At 39.7% G+C, this 19,538-nt stretch overlaps 1 protein-coding gene across 3 annotated transcripts in view; it reads right to left on the minus strand.

Annotated features, from left to right (window-relative positions):
- tnfrsfa (tumor necrosis factor receptor superfamily, member a) overlaps positions 1 to 18,789 on the minus strand; it is a 110,007-nt gene extending 91,218 nt beyond the window's left edge. For 2 of the 3 annotated variants that reach the window (XR_009811787.1, XM_061932047.1), the window contains exon 1: positions 3,587 to 3,658. Coding sequence is in view for 1 of the 3 variants with exons in the window: in XM_061932047.1 (XP_061788031.1) it covers positions 3,587 to 3,628 (42 nt within the window). In the remaining 2 variants the exon portion in view is untranslated. Of the gene's footprint in view, positions 1 to 3,586; positions 3,659 to 18,647 lie in introns of those variants that run through there. The other variant, XM_061932049.1, reaches the window with a different exon arrangement.
- Between the last annotated feature and the right edge of the window lie 749 nt (positions 18,790 to 19,538).

Genomic DNA, 19,538 nt, shown 5'->3' on the forward strand with positions numbered 1-19,538 from the left:
CTCCGACCTTCCCAGTGGGAGTTACAGGCAGTTTTGTAATTTTTTTCTTCCGAGGAGCAGTTTTTTATCAGTTTTATTCAAAAATTGCTGTAGAGCACAATTTTTAGATTAGGGTTTAGGTTTTTTCATTAGATCACAGTTTTAGCCAGTCCTGATGTGTGTGTTCAGTTTGGTGAGTTTTGAAGCATGTTAAGGGGGTCAAATTACAGCTCAAAGAGGCAAAAGTGACTGTTTTTAGTACTTTTTTGTCTTGAAGGGGGAATTGCCAACTTCCTGTTGATTTTAGCCCGAGAATGTACCATTATGAAAGTTAGGTCTGAGTCATACCTACATAGAGAATTTTGTTTCATGTCTTTCCGATCTTCCTAGTGGGAGTTACAGGCAGTCTAGTTTTTTTATTCCTAGGGGGCGCTAGAGCGCAATTTTGATTTTTGCAGTTTGGTTTTTTTATTAAAAGACAATTTTCGCAGGTCCTGATGTGTGGGTCAAATATGGTGAGTTTTGAAGCATGTTAAGTGGGTCAAATTAGTGCTCGAAGAGGCGGCGGAAGAATAAAGAAAAAAGAAGAATAAATAAAAAAATAAAAAACTGCAAAAATCAAAATTGCACTCTAGCGCCCCCTAGGAAATAAAACCTTACAAATACAATAGGTCCTTATGTCCCATTGCATAAGGACTCCCTTTGGGAGTCCTTTTGCAATGGGCCATTGCGGGCCCTAATAATAAACAAAAACAAAAAAACAACAACAAAAAAAACATGCATCAGTCAAAAAAGTACAGGCAAATATGCAAACAACTGCACTCCTGAGTGTCCCCAACATGGTGTAGTTATACACAACAGTAGACAAAAGGTTCATCAATTATCTACATTTTAATTACTTTTCAATCAGGGTTTCTTTTACATATTTTCGAAAACCAACCCAATTATTAATTTAGTTTATTAATCTTAGCACAAAATAATTGTTTGTAAATGCATTTTTCTTCAGTTATTTACGAGTGCAATCCTATGCAGTATATTTGGTCAGTACTTATTTGTATAATCTAGCTGACCGAAGCCTAAGGTTTATGTGTTAGATAAATAATCCTCTTTGTGATTAACACATGCTTTCATTTGACAAGGTTAGATATAAATATTGAATACAATTAAATTCAAACGTAAAATGACTCATTCAGTGTTAATATTTCTGTGGTGGAAAACACATTCTGTATTGATGTTTTACTTGTTTTATACCACACACACACTTAAAAGTAGACGTTATATGGCAGTGAAAGCGCTTAAATTATTGTTCTAGTGACGATTAATTACAATTATAAGAACACCACCACCAACTTCCTTATTGTCCACAAGTTGCAGACATTCTCTATGTATGTTTTACGCTTGAAAAGTGTTTGTCCATCTTAAACATTCATTTATGCTTCAACATATTTACCCTCGCACGTTAAGAGCATTTGTCAACAGTTGAGAGAGATCTATAGCGCTAGTTTTTGTTGGTAAATGAGTGACGATGGGCGATAAAACAATATCAATACATATCGCGATAGACACCTAATCACTATCTATAAAAATGGTCTCCCAAAATGTTCGATATACAGTATATATTTGTTTCCTTCTATCAAAGAAACAGGGAGTTGCAAAGCAAGGTTGGTTGCATGAACACTGGCACGTTAACAGCTAATCAGGAAACAGTTTCAACTAGCAAGTTTAGTTGTGCCGTCTTGTTGTCTGCATGGAGTGAGAAGAGAAAGCGAAGAAGTTGTCGACAAATCAGGAAAAGTCACATCGACAGTATGGCAGTTTTTGGGATTTAAAAGAAATGATACGGACCGTAGTCAAACCAGCGTGGTCCGAAAATGCAAGGCGCTCGTCCCCACCACAGCTGTAATTTCCTGGCACTAAACTAACAGAAAATAGTTCTTAGGTTTCTCAATGTTTACATTTACGCATTTCACACTACTTTGTTACATTTTATGAAGCATTTCTTACGTAATTGTTCTTTTTGCACTTTCATTTTAAGTGTCACGACGGGGTTTTCGCAGCTCACTGCGGGGTTCGTTTTCCCGAAATGCAGACGGACCGCTCCGGACATGCCGTGCAGGTAGGAACATGATTTAATTCTCAAAAAATCAAATGAGTACAAAAAACGGAAAACAGGCCGAAGGCACTACGTGCTGATCGCACTTGGAGCTATAGCTATCACTTAGCATGGACTTGAGACAAGTAATACTCACGAAGACAAGGCTACCACTTAGCATTGGCTTGGAGACAAGCAAAACTTTCGTAGACAGGTTGCATGAAGCACACAATGACGCCCGCCCGACTGACCGGCAAAGGCAGGCTTAAATAATGCCTCTGATTAGTGCTCGGGAAGCAGGTGAGCGGGCGAACACTAATCAGAGACAGGTGGAAATAATAAGTAACCATGGTAACTAAAACAAACAAGGGTGCACAAAAACAGGAACTATTCGAGTCCAAAACAAACAGAACATAACAAAACATGATCCGGACCACGGATCATGACATTAAGAAGTTATTGTTCCATGTTCATAATGATTTTAGCATTTTGTTTACATTGTTTGAGTGTTTTCCATGCTTGTGTTGACATTTCCTTTTCTTTCTGCCTTTATACCTGAGGGGATTACAATCAAAGGAAGGTTACATTTTATTGATTTTTTTTTTTAAATATTTAATATATTTTTCTCTTGGTCCTTATTTTAAATAGGTCATTAAAAATATCGATATTTGACTGATATAAAACACTTACATCGTGACACCGTTTTCACCCAGCCCATCACACTTCAACGTCTCTAACAAGTAAATGCTGCCCCTTTGCGAGGTCAGCATTGCAAATTGCCTTATCTTGGGTAAATAAATGTTTAATAATTACATAAATACATTTAAACTAGGAAGTGCGGACGCCGGGTTTGCTACACGTAGATACACTACATTACCCAGAAGGCTTAGCGTCGTAGACAGGAACAGGAAGTAGGCCTGAGCTATGCGGGAGAACACTTCTACCGTTTGAGCAATTAATAGTTGCTGTATTGTTGCATGTTGTTGTTTCTGCTTTGTCTACACAAGAAACAAGTTTGAGCGCCGTTCAGAGACAAATTGATGAAAATGACCCTGAACCTGCGCATACTTAGTGGGGATTGTTTGGATTTGGGTGCATGGTCGAGTTGCCAGAAGAAAGGCATTTCTGCGCAAATGTCACAAAGTATCCCGCTTACATTACACCAAACAGCACAGAAACAAGCCTCAAAACTTCTGGAACAAAGTAATTTGGAGTGATGGAATTCTTCTGGCGACTCAACCATGCAGCCCATTTTTCTTCAAGTGCCTCCTTATTGTGCATATTGAAACAGCCACACCACAATTTTTCAGAGTCCTGTATTTCAGCTGAAGTTATTTGTGGATTTTTCTTAGCATCTCGAACAATTTTCTTTGCAGTTGTGGCTGAAATCTTTGCTGGTCTACCTGAATCCCTCATTTTCCACTTCTTAATCAGCGTTTGAACACTGCTGATTGGCATTCTCAATTCCTTGGATATCTTTTTATACCCCTTTCCTGTTTTATGCAGCTCAATTACCTTTTCTCGCAGATCCATTGACAATTCTTTTGCCTTTCCCATGACTCAGAATCCAGAAACATCTGTGTAGCACTGGAGGAAAGATGCAATGGTCTGTCAGAAGCCCAGAAACTCACTGACCTTTTTATACACACACATTAATTACAAACAAACATGTCACAGGTGAGGATTGGAACCTTTGAATAGCCATTCATACCTGTTTGTGTCAACTTTTGTGCATGCAATCAGATCAAAGTCACTGGGGTATGTCAACTTTTGATCAGGGTCATTTTGGTACTTTCTTTTGTCATTTTGATTTAAAAAGAGTAAACAGTTGTTTGCCAATAAATAGCTTCACACAACCATTAAGCATGAGTGGAAGAAAGGTTTTTGTGTTATTATTCATATTCTTTGAAGAATGGCCAAGAAATCATACATTCTCCCAGGGTATGTAAACTTATGAGCATAACTGTACAGGTAAAAGCCAGTAAATTAGAATATTTTGAAAAACTTGATTTATTTCAGTAATTGCATTCAAAAGGTGTAACTTGTACATTATATTTATTCATTGCACACAGACTGATGCATTCAAATGTTTATTTCATTTAATTTTGATGATTTGAAGTGGCAACAAATGAAAATCCAAAATTCCGTGTGTCACAAAATTAGAATATTACTTAAGGCTAATACAAAAAAGAGATTTTTAGAAATGTTGGCCAACTGAAAAGTATGAAAATTAAAAATATGAGCATGTACAATACTCAATACTTGGTTGGAGCTCCTTTTGCCTCAATTACTGCGTTAATGCGGCGTGGCATGGAGTCGATGAGTTTCTGGCACTGCTCAGGTGTTATGAGAGCCCAGGTTGCTCTGATAGTGGCCTTCAACTCTTCTGCGTTTTTGGGTCTGGCATTCTGCATCTTCCTTTTCACAATACCCCACAGATTTTCTATGGGGCTAAGGTCAGGGGAGTTGGCGGGCCAATTTAGAACAGAAATACCATGGTCCGTAAACCAGGCACGGGAAGATTTTGCGCTGTGTGCAGGCGCCAAGTCCTGTTGGAACTTGAAATCTCCATCTCCATAGAGCAGGTCAGCAGCAGGAAGCATGAAGTGCTCTAAAACTTGCTGGTAGACGGCTGCGTTGACCCTGGATCTCAGGAAACAGAGTGGACCGACACCAGCAGATGACATGGCACCCCAAACCATCACTGATGGTGGAAACTTTACACTAGACTTCAGGCAACGTGGATCCTGTGCCTCTCCTGTCTTCCTCCAGACTCTGGGACCTCGATTTCCAAAGGAAATGCAAAATGTGCATGGTTGGGTGATGGTTTGGGGTGCCATGTCATCTGCTGGTGTCGGTCCACTCTGTTTCCTGAGATCCAGGGTCAACGCAGCCGTCTACCAGCAAGTTTTAGAGCACTTCATGCTTCCTGCTGCTGACCTGCTCTATGGAGATGGAGATTTCAAGTTCCAACAGGACTTGGCGCCTGCACACAGCGCAAAATCTACCCGTGCCTGGTTTACGGACCATGGTATTTCTGTTCTAAATTGGCCCGCCAACTCCCCTGACCTTAGCCCCATAGAAAATCTGTGGGGTATTGTGAAAAGGAAGATGCAGAATGCCAGACCCAAAAACGCAGAAGAGTTGAAGGCCACTATTAGAGCAACCTGGGCTCTCATAACACCTGAGCAGTGCCAGAAACTCATCGACTCCATGCCACGCCGCATTAACGCAGTAATTGAGGCAAAAGGAGCTCCAACCAAGTATTGAGTATTGTACATGCTCATATTTTTCATTTTCATACTTTTCAGTTGGCCAACATTTCTAAAAATCCCTTTTTTGTATTAGCCTTAAGTAATATTCTAATTTTGTGACACACGGAATTTTGGATTTTCATTTGTTGCCACTTCAAATCATCAAAATTAAATGAAATAAACATTTGAATGCATCAGTCTGTGTGCAATGAATAAATATAATGTACAAGTTACACCTTTTGAATGCAATTACTGAAATGAATCAAGTTTTTCAAAATATTCTAATTTACTGGCTTTTACCTGTATATATGGTTGTGTGTTGGAGACATCAGTGAATGTTTGAGAGAAATTATTATACAAAAAATACTGTTGTCATGTCAACAAATGGTGTGATACTAACAATGTTATCTTATTTAGCATCAGTTAGCTTCTCAAACTTGTTAGCAAGCTATCTGCTAAACTGTTTTTTTGTTTTAGTGATTAAGGATTATGACAATAATGTTACAATACTATCATGAGTCAGTGTGTACTTTATACAATTAGTCTAAATTGTGTTTTTTGGACATGTCCATACAAAACCTGGACCTCATCAGCTCGTCTTGTTTTTGGTTTTTGTCGTTTTCTGTTCTAGCAGATGATTTTTGGCCAAACTGGGCGGAGGCGATGGACCGAGGAGGAACCAATCCCATTTAGCGCGTGAACAACTGGATAACTTAGTCGCCTGGAGGTACTCGCTATGCAGCGCGCGCCTGACCAGACAGGAAGTTCTAAAGCAGGACTGCAAGTGTGTTGTGTTGTTTTGGTCAAACTACTCGACTCTACACAACACTACACTACTTAATACTACATGACATGACACTACACAATACTACATGAACCAACACAATACTACACTACACAATACTACATGACATGACACTACACTATACTAAATGAACCAACACAATACTACACTACATGACACAACACTACACTACACAATACTACATGACATGACACTACACTATCCTAAATGAACCGACACAGTACTACATGACACTACACGATACTACATGAACCAACACAATACTACACTACACTACATGACACAATACTACATGGACCGACACAATACTACATGACATTACACTACACTACACTACATGAACCAACACAATACTACACGACACTACATGACACAATACTACATGACACGACACTACACTACATGACACAATACTACATGACACAACACTACATAATACTACATGACACGTCACTACACTACATGACACAATACTACATGGACCGACACAATACTACATGACATTACACTACACTACACTACATGAACCAACACAATACTACACGACACTACATGACACAATACTACATGACACGACACTACATGACATGACACCATACTACATAAGCCGACAAATTCTACACTACACTACATGACACAATACTACATGACACAACACTACATAATACTACATGACACGTCACTACACTACATGACACAATACTACATGACACAACACTACATAATACTACATGACACGTCACTACACTACATGACACAATACTACATGACACAACACAATACTACATGAACCGACAAATTCTACACTACACTACATGACACAGTACTACATGACACAACACTACCTAATACTACATGACACGTCCCAACACTACATGACACAATACTACATAACACAACACAATACTACATGACACGACACAATACTACATGACACAACACTACATAATACTACATGACATGTCACTACACTACATGACACAACACAATACTACATGACACAACACAATACTACACTACACTACATGACACAATACTACATGACACAACACTACATAATACTACATGACACGTCACTACACTACATGATACGATACTACATGACAAAACACAATACTACATGACACAACACTACATAATACTCCATGACACGTCAGTACACTACATGACACAATACTACATGACACGACACAATACTACATGACACAACACTACACAATACTACATGACACGTCACTACACTACATGACACAATACTACATGACACTACACAATACTACATGAACCGACACAATGCTACACTACACTACAATACTACATGGACCGACACAATACTACATGACATTACACTACACTACACTACATGAACCAACACAATACTACACGACACTACAGGACACAATACTACATGACACGACACTACACTACATGACATGACACCATACTACATAAGCCGACAAATTCTACACTACACTACATGACACAATACTACATGACACAACACTACATAATACTACATGACACGTCACTACACTACATGACACAATACTACATGACACAACACAATACTACATGAACCGACAAATTCTACACTACACTACATGACACAATACTACATGACACAACACTACCTAATACTACATGACACGTCCCAACACTACATGACACAATACTACATAACACAACACAATACTACATGACACGACACAATACTACATGACACAACACTACATAATACTACATGACATGTCACTACACTACATGACACAATACTACATGACACAACACAATACTACATGACACAACACAATACTACACTACACTACATGACACAATACTACATGACACAACACTACATAATACTACATGACACGTCACTACACTACATGATACGATACTACATGACAAAACACAATACTACATGACACAACACTACATAATACTCCATGACACGTCAGTACACTACATGACACAATACTACATGACACGACACAATACTACATGACACAACACTACACAATACTACATGACACGTCACTACACTACATGACACAATACTACATGAACCGACACAATGCTACACTACACTACAATACTACATGGACCGACACAATACTACATGACATTACACTACACTACACTACATGAACCAACACAATACTACACGACACTACATGACACAATACTACATGACACGACACTACACTACATGACATGACACCATACTACATAAGCCAACAAATTCTACACTACACTACATGACACAATACTACATGAACCGACATAATACTACATGAACCGACAAATTATACACTACACTACATGACACAATACTACATGACACAACACAATACTACATGAACCGACAAATTCTACACTACACTACATGACACAGTACTACATGACACAACACTACCTAATACTACATGACACGTCCCAACACTACATGACACAATACTACATAACACAACACAATACTACATGACACGACACAATACTACATGACACAACACTACATAATACTACATGACATGTCACTACACTACATGACACAATACTACATGACACAACACAATACTACATGACACAACACAATACTACACTACACTACATGACACAATACTACATGACACAACACTACATAATACTACATGACACGTCACTACACTACATGATACTACATGACAAAACACAATACTACATGACACAACACTACATAATACTCCATGACACGTCAGTACACTACATGACACAATACTACATGACACGACACAATACTACATGACACAACACTACACAATACTACATGACACGTCACTACACTACATGACACAATACTACATGACACTACACAATACTACATGAACCGACACAATGCTACACTACACTACAATACTACATGGACCGACACAATACTACATGACATTACACTACACTACACTACATGAACCAACACAATACTACACGACACTACATGACACAATACTACATGACACGACACTACACGACATGACACCATACTACATAAGCCAACAAATTCTACACTACACTACATGACACAATACTACATGAACCGACATAATACTACATGAACCGACAAATTATACACTACACTACATGACACAATACTACATGACACAACATAATACTACATGAACCGACAAATTCTACACTACACTACATGACACAATACTACATGACACAACACTACATAATACTACATGACACGTCCCAACACTACATGACACAATACTACATAACACAACACAATACTACATGACACGACACAATACTACATGACACGACACAATACTACATGACACAACACTACATAATACTACATGACACGTCACTACACTACATGACACAATACTACATGACACAACACTACATCACACAACACAACACTACATAATACTACATGACACGTCACTACACTACATGACACAATACTACATGACACAACACTACATAATACTACATGACACGTCACTACACTACATGACACAATACTACATGACACAACATAATACTACATGAACCGACAAATTCTACACTACACTCCATGACACAATACTACATGACACAACACTACATAATACTACATGACACGTCACTACACTACATGATATGATACTACATAACAAAACACAATACTACATGACACAACACTACATAATACTCCATGACACGTCACTACACTACATGACACAATACTACATGACACGACACAATACTACATGACACAACACTACACAATACTACATGACACGTCACTACACTACATGACACAATACTACCTGACACAACACAATACTACATGAACCGACAAATTCTACACTACACTACATGACACAATACTACATGGCACGACACAATACTACATGGCACGACACTACACTACATGACACAATACTACATGACACAACACTACATCACACAACACGACACTACATGGCATGACAGAATACTACATGACACAACAAGACACTACATGAACCGACACAATACTACACTACACGACACAATACTACATGACACTACACTACACTACATTACAAGAACCGACACAATACTACACTACACAATACTACATGACACGAGACAATACTACATGACACAATACTACATGAGACGACACTACACTACATGACACAATACTACATGACACAACACTACACTACATCACAAAACACGACACTACATGGCATGACAAAATACTACATGACACAACACGACATTACATGAACAGACACAATACTACACTACACAATACTACACTACACTACACAACATGACATGACACAATACTACATGACACGACACTACACTACATGACACAATACTACATGACACGACACTACATGGCACGACACAATACCACATGACACGACACAATATTACATGACACGACACTACACTACACAATACTACATGACACAACACTACACTACATGACACAATACTACATGACACGACACTACACTACATGACACGACACTACACTACATGACACAATACTGCACAATACTACATGACACAACACAATACTACATGACACGACACAACACTACATGACACAATACTACATAACACGACACAATACTACATGACACTACACTACGCTACATGACACAATACTGCACAATACTACATGACACGACACTACACTACATGACACAATACTGCACAATACTACATGACACGACACTACACTACATGACACGACACTACACTACATGACACAATACTGCACAATACTACATGACACAACACAATACTACATGACACGACACAACACTACATGACACAACACTACATGACACAATACTACATAACACGACACAATACTACATGACTACACTACGCTACATGACACAATACTGCACAATACTACATGACACGACACTACACTACATGACACAATACTGCACAATACTACATGACACAACACAATACTACATGACACGACACAACACTACATGACACAATACTACATAACACGACACAATACTACATGACACTACACTACATGACACAATACTGCACAATACTACATGACACGACACAACACCACATAACACAATACTACATAACACGGCACAATACTACATAACACGACACAATACTACATGACACTACACTACGCTGCATGACACTACATGGCACGACACTATACTACATTACATGACGCTACACAACAATGTATGACAATACATGACACGACACTATACAACACTACACTGCATAACAGGACACGACACTACACAATACTGTAGTACATGACAATATACGATGCGACACTACACTACACAACATTGCTCAAACTTACTTTGTCGCCAACTAGTGGCCTGGCATGCACATTACACAATGTTTTTGTCTGACAGTGAAACTTATCCTGCAATGCAAACATTCTTGTTGTCGTGCAGTTTGGGAGTGGCGACAGGAAGGTTGTGCGTTTGTCTAACGGTCGTCAGCGTCTGCGGCGCCGCTTCTTGTTGGCCCGTGCCGCGCGTTTGATTTCACGTCATGGAACCAGCGGAGCCGTACGGAGGCTTGGGGGATTTGGGGCTCTGGAACCAGTCCTGGAAATCTTCTTGTGGATTCAGCACCAGTGTTGGCGGCCCCAGGAGAGAGGTGGCGAGGAGGCGAGGACACGAGGGCGCGAGGAGATCAGACAAAAGCTTGAGTCTGGTTGGGCTTGAACATTAACAGAAGATTACAACACAGCGAGGAATGCGGCCTTTGTTTGGGCGCAGGTGATGTCAGCGTGCTTGGCACCTGCGCCGCAGCGGGTAGGGGCGGCTGACGATGAGTCACATGACCTGATAAGTTAGTTCTGGGGCCCGGCAGGAATGCGAGAGCGATAATTGGGAGCATTAAAAATTGGAAAAGACGCTGATGTTCGCCGTCTGATCCCAGCCGGCAGCAGACGGCCCCGCCAGCCGCAAACGTACAGTAATCCGAGGCACGCCACAACCCCCCCTAACCCCCCCTCTTTCAACAGCAGCCACCCACGCCGTGCTCCGTGTAAAAAAAAGAAAGACAAATGGATCCTGGCGCTCATTGTGGAATCGGAGGCATTTTTGAATTAGCGGGGGGTTAGTAAACAACGGCGGATCAATTAGCGCACTAGCTTTAGCGCCGGAGGATTAGCCTGGGAAAGCGAGCGTTGCCGTGGCAACAGAGCCGGGCAGCGTCGTCTCAAAGCAAAACAAATTCCAACTTTTGTAGGTTAGTTCTCATGAGCTGCACATGACTTGCATTTAGCACCCCCCCCTCCCCTCCCATCGCTTGTCTGTGCACCACATAGACTTCCTGTGTGTGCTGGTCGGAATGTCGAGTGTCTGCTCGCCCTTTAGGAAAGAAAAGAAAGAAAGAAAGAAGGAGAGAGAGAGAGAGAGAGAGAAAGTCGACTCTAAGCCTTTTGACTCATGCCAATTGTCCACTGGTGGGCAGGGAGGGGGGGGGTTTAAGGGGTGTTGCGGGGGCAGCCTTTATTGGTTGAGGGGGGCCTGGGGGGGCGGGGTTGGGTGGAGGTTAGCGACATCCGGCTCAGTCACGCTTTGCCGAGTGGCGATGGTAGTGAAGAAGATTAATATTTACCCAGCATGCCCTGCTGCAGATTAATGCGGGGGTCCGTGTGTGTGTGTGAAAAATGTCCCCACAATGAAGATGGGTGTCGAACAGAAAGATAAGAGCACACACACTGTGAACTTTAACCAGTGTCGTGGAAACAACTGTACGTGTGTGTAGGGAGATCGTATAATTAAAGACAATTACAGGCAAATATAGAAAATAAAGTATTTTGGGGACAACAGCTGCACAGTGGGGGGCCCAATGTGATTTTTTTTCTTCTCATGGGGCCCAGAATTCCTGGCGGCGTCCCTGTGACCGTGCGCGTGCGTGTGTGTACACATCCAGATAGGACAGTCACTTGCAGAGAGAGAGAGAGAGAGAGAGAGAGAGAGAGAGAGAGAGAGAGAGAGAGAGAGAGAGAGAGAGAGAGAGAGAGAGAGAGAGCACACAGCGCCCTCTTGTGTCTGCATGGACACGTACACGCAGTGGCCACTTCATAAGGCAGTGTTTTTCCAACCTTTTTTGAGCCAAGGCACATTTTTTGCGTTGAAAAAATCCGGGGGCACACCACCAGCAGAAATCATAAACTCGGTTGACAGTAAAAAGTCGTTGTCGCAATTGTTGGATATGACTTTAAAGCATAACCAAGCATGCATCACTATAGCTCTTGTCTCAAAGTAGGTGTACTGTCACCACCTGTCACATCACGCCGTGACTTATTTGGAGTTTTTTTTTGCTGTTTTCCTGTGTGTAGTGTTTTAGTTCTTGTCTTGCGCTCCTTTTTTGGTGGCTCTTTCTCTTTTTTTGGTATTTTCCTGTAGAAGTTTCATGTCTTCCTTTGAGCGATATTTCCCGCATCTACTTTGTTTTAGCAATCAAGAATATTTCAGTTGTTTTTATCCTTCTTTGTGGGGACATTGTTGATTGTCATGTCATTTTCGGATGTACATTGTGGACGCCGTCTTTGCTCCACAGTAAGTTTTTGCTGTCGTCCAGCATTCTGTTTTTGTTTACTTTTTAGCCAGTTCAGTTTAGTTTCGTTCTGCATAGCCTTCCTTACGGTTCAATGCCTTTTCTTAAGGATTTTTTTTTTTTTATCATAAAAAAATACAATCATGTGTGCTTACGGACTGTATCCCTGCAGACTGTATTGATCTATATTGATATATAATGTAGGAACCAGAAATATTAATAACAGAAAGAAACAACCCTTTTGTGCGAATGAGTGTGAATGAGTGTAAATGGGGGAGGAAAGTTTTTTGGGTTGGTGCACTAATTGTAAGTGTATCTTGTGTTTTTTATGTTGATTTAATAAAAAAAATAAAAATATATATTTTTAATTTTTTAAAATTCTTGTGCGGCCCTGTACCAATCGATCCACGGACCGGTGGTTGGGGACCACTGCTCTACACAGCACCCAGCATTGTCCCACCCACACAACCATCTGATTGGTTACAACCATAGCGGTAACAGCCAATCAGCAGTGCGTCTTCAGAGCGCAGGGAGTCAGTGCTTCTGCGGTGGGGTTAGCAGATAGGTGTTTAGCAGGTGAGCATCTGGTATCTAGTATCTAGTAACATCACTATGAGCCCGTTGACGTTCTAGAAACAAACTGCAGCTCAGCTCGCTCGCAGTCCTGGCTTGAGGTGAAGGCTAATTAGCTTTTAGCGTAACGTTAGCTAATTTTGGTGTGTGTGTGTGTGTGTGTGTTAGCTCATTGTGCGGTGTGTGTGTGTTACGGACAGCAAAGCCCTGTCTGTCTGTTATTTAATTTTACCTTTTAAGGACATTATGTTAAATGAAGAGTTTCTGTCTCTGATACTTGATGTAATAATGTAACTGCATCATTAAGCCTACATGAACTCCATGGTCTTCAGGGATGAATAGTCTCTCCTATTGCTATTGTACCATTTTTTCAGCTATAGTTACATTAATCATCAGTAATGTAGCATCCTAGTTTTGAATCGCAGGGTCCCTGCTATCACATGTTGATAAAAATATAATATTTACATAATATAAATCAACTACAGGCTTCCCAAATGCTGTAATAAATTAAGCATGATAAGTTGACTTTTTATATGTAGAAGAAAAGTTTTGTCATTTTATTTAATCTGAGCAACAACTTGAGGCAGTTTAATGTTGATTAACGTGGGCAGAATTATTATGGTGTTCCCAATGTTAAAAAGATAAAACCATTGTTTACAAATTTGGTAAATAAATAACCCAAAAATGTATATTTTGTTGTTTTCTTACTGTACCAAAAATGAACCGAACCGTGACCTCTAAACCGAGGTACGTACCGAACCAAAATTTGTGTACCGTTACACCCCTAGAAATGAGATAATCTCCCACGGCACACCAGACTGTATCTCACGGCACAGTGGTTGAAAAACAATGTCATAAAGGTACACCATCAAATTGGGGGAAAAATATATACAGGTAAAAGCCAGTAAATTAGAATATTTTGAAAAACTTGATTTATTTCAGTAATTGCATTCAAAAGGTGTAACTTGTACATTATATTTATTCATTGCACACAGACTGATGCATTCAAATGTTTATTTCATTTAATTTTGATGATTTGAAGTGGCAACAAATGAAAATCCAAAATTCCGTGTGTCACAAAATTAGAATATTACTTAAGGCTAATACAAAAAAGGGATTTTTAGAAATGTTGGCCAACTGAAAAGTATGAAAATGAAAAATATGAGCATGTACAATACTCAATACTTGGTTGGAGCTCCTTTTGCCTCAATTACTGCGTTAATGCGGTGTGGCATGGAGTCGATGAGTTTCTGGCACTGCTCAGGTGTTATGAGAGCCCAGGTTGCTCTGATAGTGGCCTTCAACTCTTCTGCGTTTTTGGGTCTGGCATTCTGCATCTTCCTTTTCACAATACCCCACAGATTTTCTATGGGGCTAAGGTCAGGGGAGTTGGCGGGCCAATTTAGAACAGAAATACCATAGTCCGTAAACCAGGCACGGGTAGATTTTGCGCTGTGTGCAGGCGCCAAGTCCTGTTGGAACTTGAAATCTCCATCTCCATAGAGCAGGTCAGCAGCAGGAAGCATGAAGTGCTCTAAAACTTGCTGGTAGACGGCTGCGTTGACCCTGGATCTCAGGAAACAGAGTGGACCGACACCAGCAGATGACATGGCACCCCAAACCATCACCCAACCATGCAAATTTTGCATTTCCTTTGGAAATCGAGGTCCCAGAGTTTGGAGGAAGACAGGAGAGGCACAGGATCCACGTTGCCTGAAGTCTAGTGTAAAGTTTCCACCATCAGTGATGGTTTGGGGTGCCATGTCATCTGCTGGTGTCGGTCCACTCTGTTTCCTGAGATCCAGGGTCAACGCAGCCGTCTACCAGCAAGTTTTAGAGCACTTCATGCTTCCTGCTGCTGACCTGCTCTATGGAGATTTCAAGTTCCAACAGGACTTGGCGCCTGCACACAGCGCAACATCTACCCGTGCCTGGTTTACGGACCATGGTATTTCTGTTCTAAATTGGCCCGCCAACTCCCCTGACCTTAGCCCCATAGAATATCTGTGGGGTATTGTGAAAAGGAAGATGCAGAATGCCAGACCCAAAAACGCAGAAGAGTTGAAGGCCACTATCAGAGCAACCTGGGCTCTCATAACACCTGAGCAGTGCCAGAAACTCATCGACTCCATGCCACGCCGCATTAACGCAGTAATTGAGGCAAAAGGAGCTCCAACCAAGTATTGAGTATTGCACATGCTCATATTTTTCATTTTCATACTTTTCAGTTGGCCAACATTTCTAAAAATCCCTTTTTTGTATTAGCCTTAAGTAATATTCTAATTTTGTGACACACGGAATTTTGGATTTTCATTTGTTGCCACTTCAAATCATCAAAATTAAATGAAATAAACATTTGAATGCATCAGTCTGTGTGCAATGAATAAATATAATGTACAAGTTACACCTTTTGAATGCAATTACTGAAATAAATCAAGTTTTTCAAAATATTCTAATTTACTGGCTTTCACCTGTACAAGATAATACCGCGCGGAGGTAATAATGATCTGACCAGTGACGTGCGGTGAACTAAACACCAGTAGAGGCATAGATACTTTTGGAGTTTTTCTTTTCTTCTTTTTTTTTTTTTTTACTTAAATTCATATGTGCAGCTCTAATCATTGTTGATTGATTGATTGAAACTGTTATTAGTAGATTGCACAGTACAGTACACACCGTACAATTGACCACTAAATGGCAACACCCAAATAAGTTTGTCAACTTGTTTAAGTCAGGGTCCACGTTAATCAATTCATGGTAATGGTAATTCATGGTGATTTAGGTTGCACATTAGACTAACAGGAAAAAGAAGGGAGTTATTTGCTTTCACAAAAACGTTATCGTAATGATATTATGATATAATAAATGGGTCCAAAAAGTATTTGATAAAGTTCTTATTAAATACTTTTTGGTCCAATTTGCTTTAAACAAAATAAATCAAGTATTGTGAGTGTATCTTACCTTTCTGTGTTTGTATCTGAAGCGGCAATAGCTATCCTCCATGAAAACCTACTTTGTATGATCACATTCATTTTTTTCTTAAAGTCCAGTTTAGAGAAGTATTTCATCGTGGATACAGTATACAATCCTCCATATTGGCAGACACATTCATTTCACGGCTAATTAATTTTACCTCACTGAATACCACTGATTTTCATGCATTTTTTTTGTCATACGTGTAGCTATGCTAAAGGACACATGTTTTGGCGTGTTTTATTATTCATAGTTTGCTTAACAGTAATAGAATATTCTTATATGCTATAAGTGACCAGACGTCCGAGATCAAAACTGGGAATATAATCCCAGAGAAGGGGGAAAAAAATGGTCAGCTATTTTGAAGTTGAAGAAACAATATGATTAGGTTATATATATACATGCGTATATCCTACATAAACAATGTATGAATATCTATATATCTTAGGGACCTATAGGCTGTATCTCTGTTGCTGCAGCAGCAGAGAGTTTATTCTGTCTTGACACTTTGTATTGATATTTTGTATTACATTCTTCCCTTAAATGATCATGTTTACAGTGATTGTTTTATATGTATTTTTTATGTATGTCGCTTTGGATAAAAGCGTCTGCCAAATACTTCAACATAAACATATATAAACACCTGAAAGTCTTTATATCAGCTAAAACCACCAATCTGGCTTTTACAATCTTTATCTTCATCATTTATTTCAACTTTATGTTATTCAAGTATGACATTTTTAAATGTAATTAATTTCATTGACAAGCAATTTTATTATGGTCATACTCTTGTTTGCTAGCAGCTACGATTTCAGTACTATTGAAGATCTTTGCTCCTTCTCCACTCTGTGGTAATATTCTTTTTACAAAATACAACCAACAGTACGCTAATTTTAAATCTTACTTATGAAAAGTAATCCCCCGATTCCTATTTTCAACAGTCCGCTCATTTGAGCAAGAAAACGGTATCTTTGTTTTCTACCTGTCAACTGTCAGTTTAGGCTGCTCGCCAGCTCCTCATCACCACTTCAAGATGGCGGCCGAATTTCTCGCGTCACAGCAGCCAATGCTGCGTCTACTTATAAGATGTCTATGGTTAGCATCACATAGCTACTAAGCTAGCACTTCCACGACCATTTGTTCGATATTAAACTCGTTTCTATCATAGTTTTATTAAGATGTATTATCTTACTATGTTAGTGCCTTACCAGTCAGCGTGTATCGATGCTTTAGTTCGTGTGTCGTTCATAGATATCTATTTTATGTTAGCGACATCTCCAGTAGCTAGCTAGTTTAGCAGCGTTGCCAGATGGAAAATGACCAATTATCGCACCGGAAGCTTAATTGAGTTAAAAATTAAAAAAATGTAAAGCTTAAAGTACCGGTAATTAAATTAATTGCGGGAAATGTTCATACCTACCTAAGTCGACGTTGCTCAGAACCAACTGCCACAGTAAAACATGACCACATTCAGTATATATTGCAGCTTTGTCTGTGAATTAACGAACAGTAATGTTGGAAAAGCTGTAGTTGGCAGAACAGCGACACTGCGTGGCTACAAGGAGACACTGCAGCACTTCCGGTGCAGTGTTTGTTAACATCCATGTATTGAAAGGCTCAAATTATGGTATTTTTGAAATTCTTGTTCGTACAGATGGTAAAACCATCATCATTTCTTTTTATTCCTTTCATGAAAATGCATATATACAAGCCACGTACAGTTCACACTTTCATTGTTTTTTGTTGTTGTTTCTTATACATTTCCATGATCACAAAGGAGCAGATGGAAGAATAATATTCTTGCTTTCGATACCGTCGATCATAATATTTTATTAGAGCGTATCAAAACACGTATTGGTATGTCAGACTTAGCTTTGTCGTGGTTTAACTCTTATCTTACTGACAGGATGCAATGCGTCTCCCATAATAATGTGACCTCGGACTATGTTAAGGTAACGTGCGGAGTTCCTCAGGGTTCGGTTCTTGGCCCTGCACTCTTTAGTATTTACATACTGCCGCTAGGCGACATCATACGCAAATACGGTGTTAGCTTTCATTGTTATGCTGATGACACCCAACTCTACATGCCCCTAAAGCTGACCAACACGCCGGATTGTAGTCAGCTGGAGGCGTGTCTTAATGAAATTAAACAATGGATGTCCGCTAACTTCTTGCAACTCAACGCCAAGAAAACGGAAATGCTGATTATCGGTCCTGCTAAACACCGACATTTATTTAATAATACCACCTTAACATTTGACAACCAAACAATTACACAAGGCGAATCAGTAAAGAATCTGGGTATTATCTT

The sequence above is a fragment of the Nerophis lumbriciformis genome, linkage group LG39 (genome assembly GCF_033978685.3).
Source record: "Nerophis lumbriciformis linkage group LG39, RoL_Nlum_v2.1, whole genome shotgun sequence".
Taxonomy (NCBI): Eukaryota; Metazoa; Chordata; class Actinopteri; order Syngnathiformes; family Syngnathidae; genus Nerophis; species Nerophis lumbriciformis.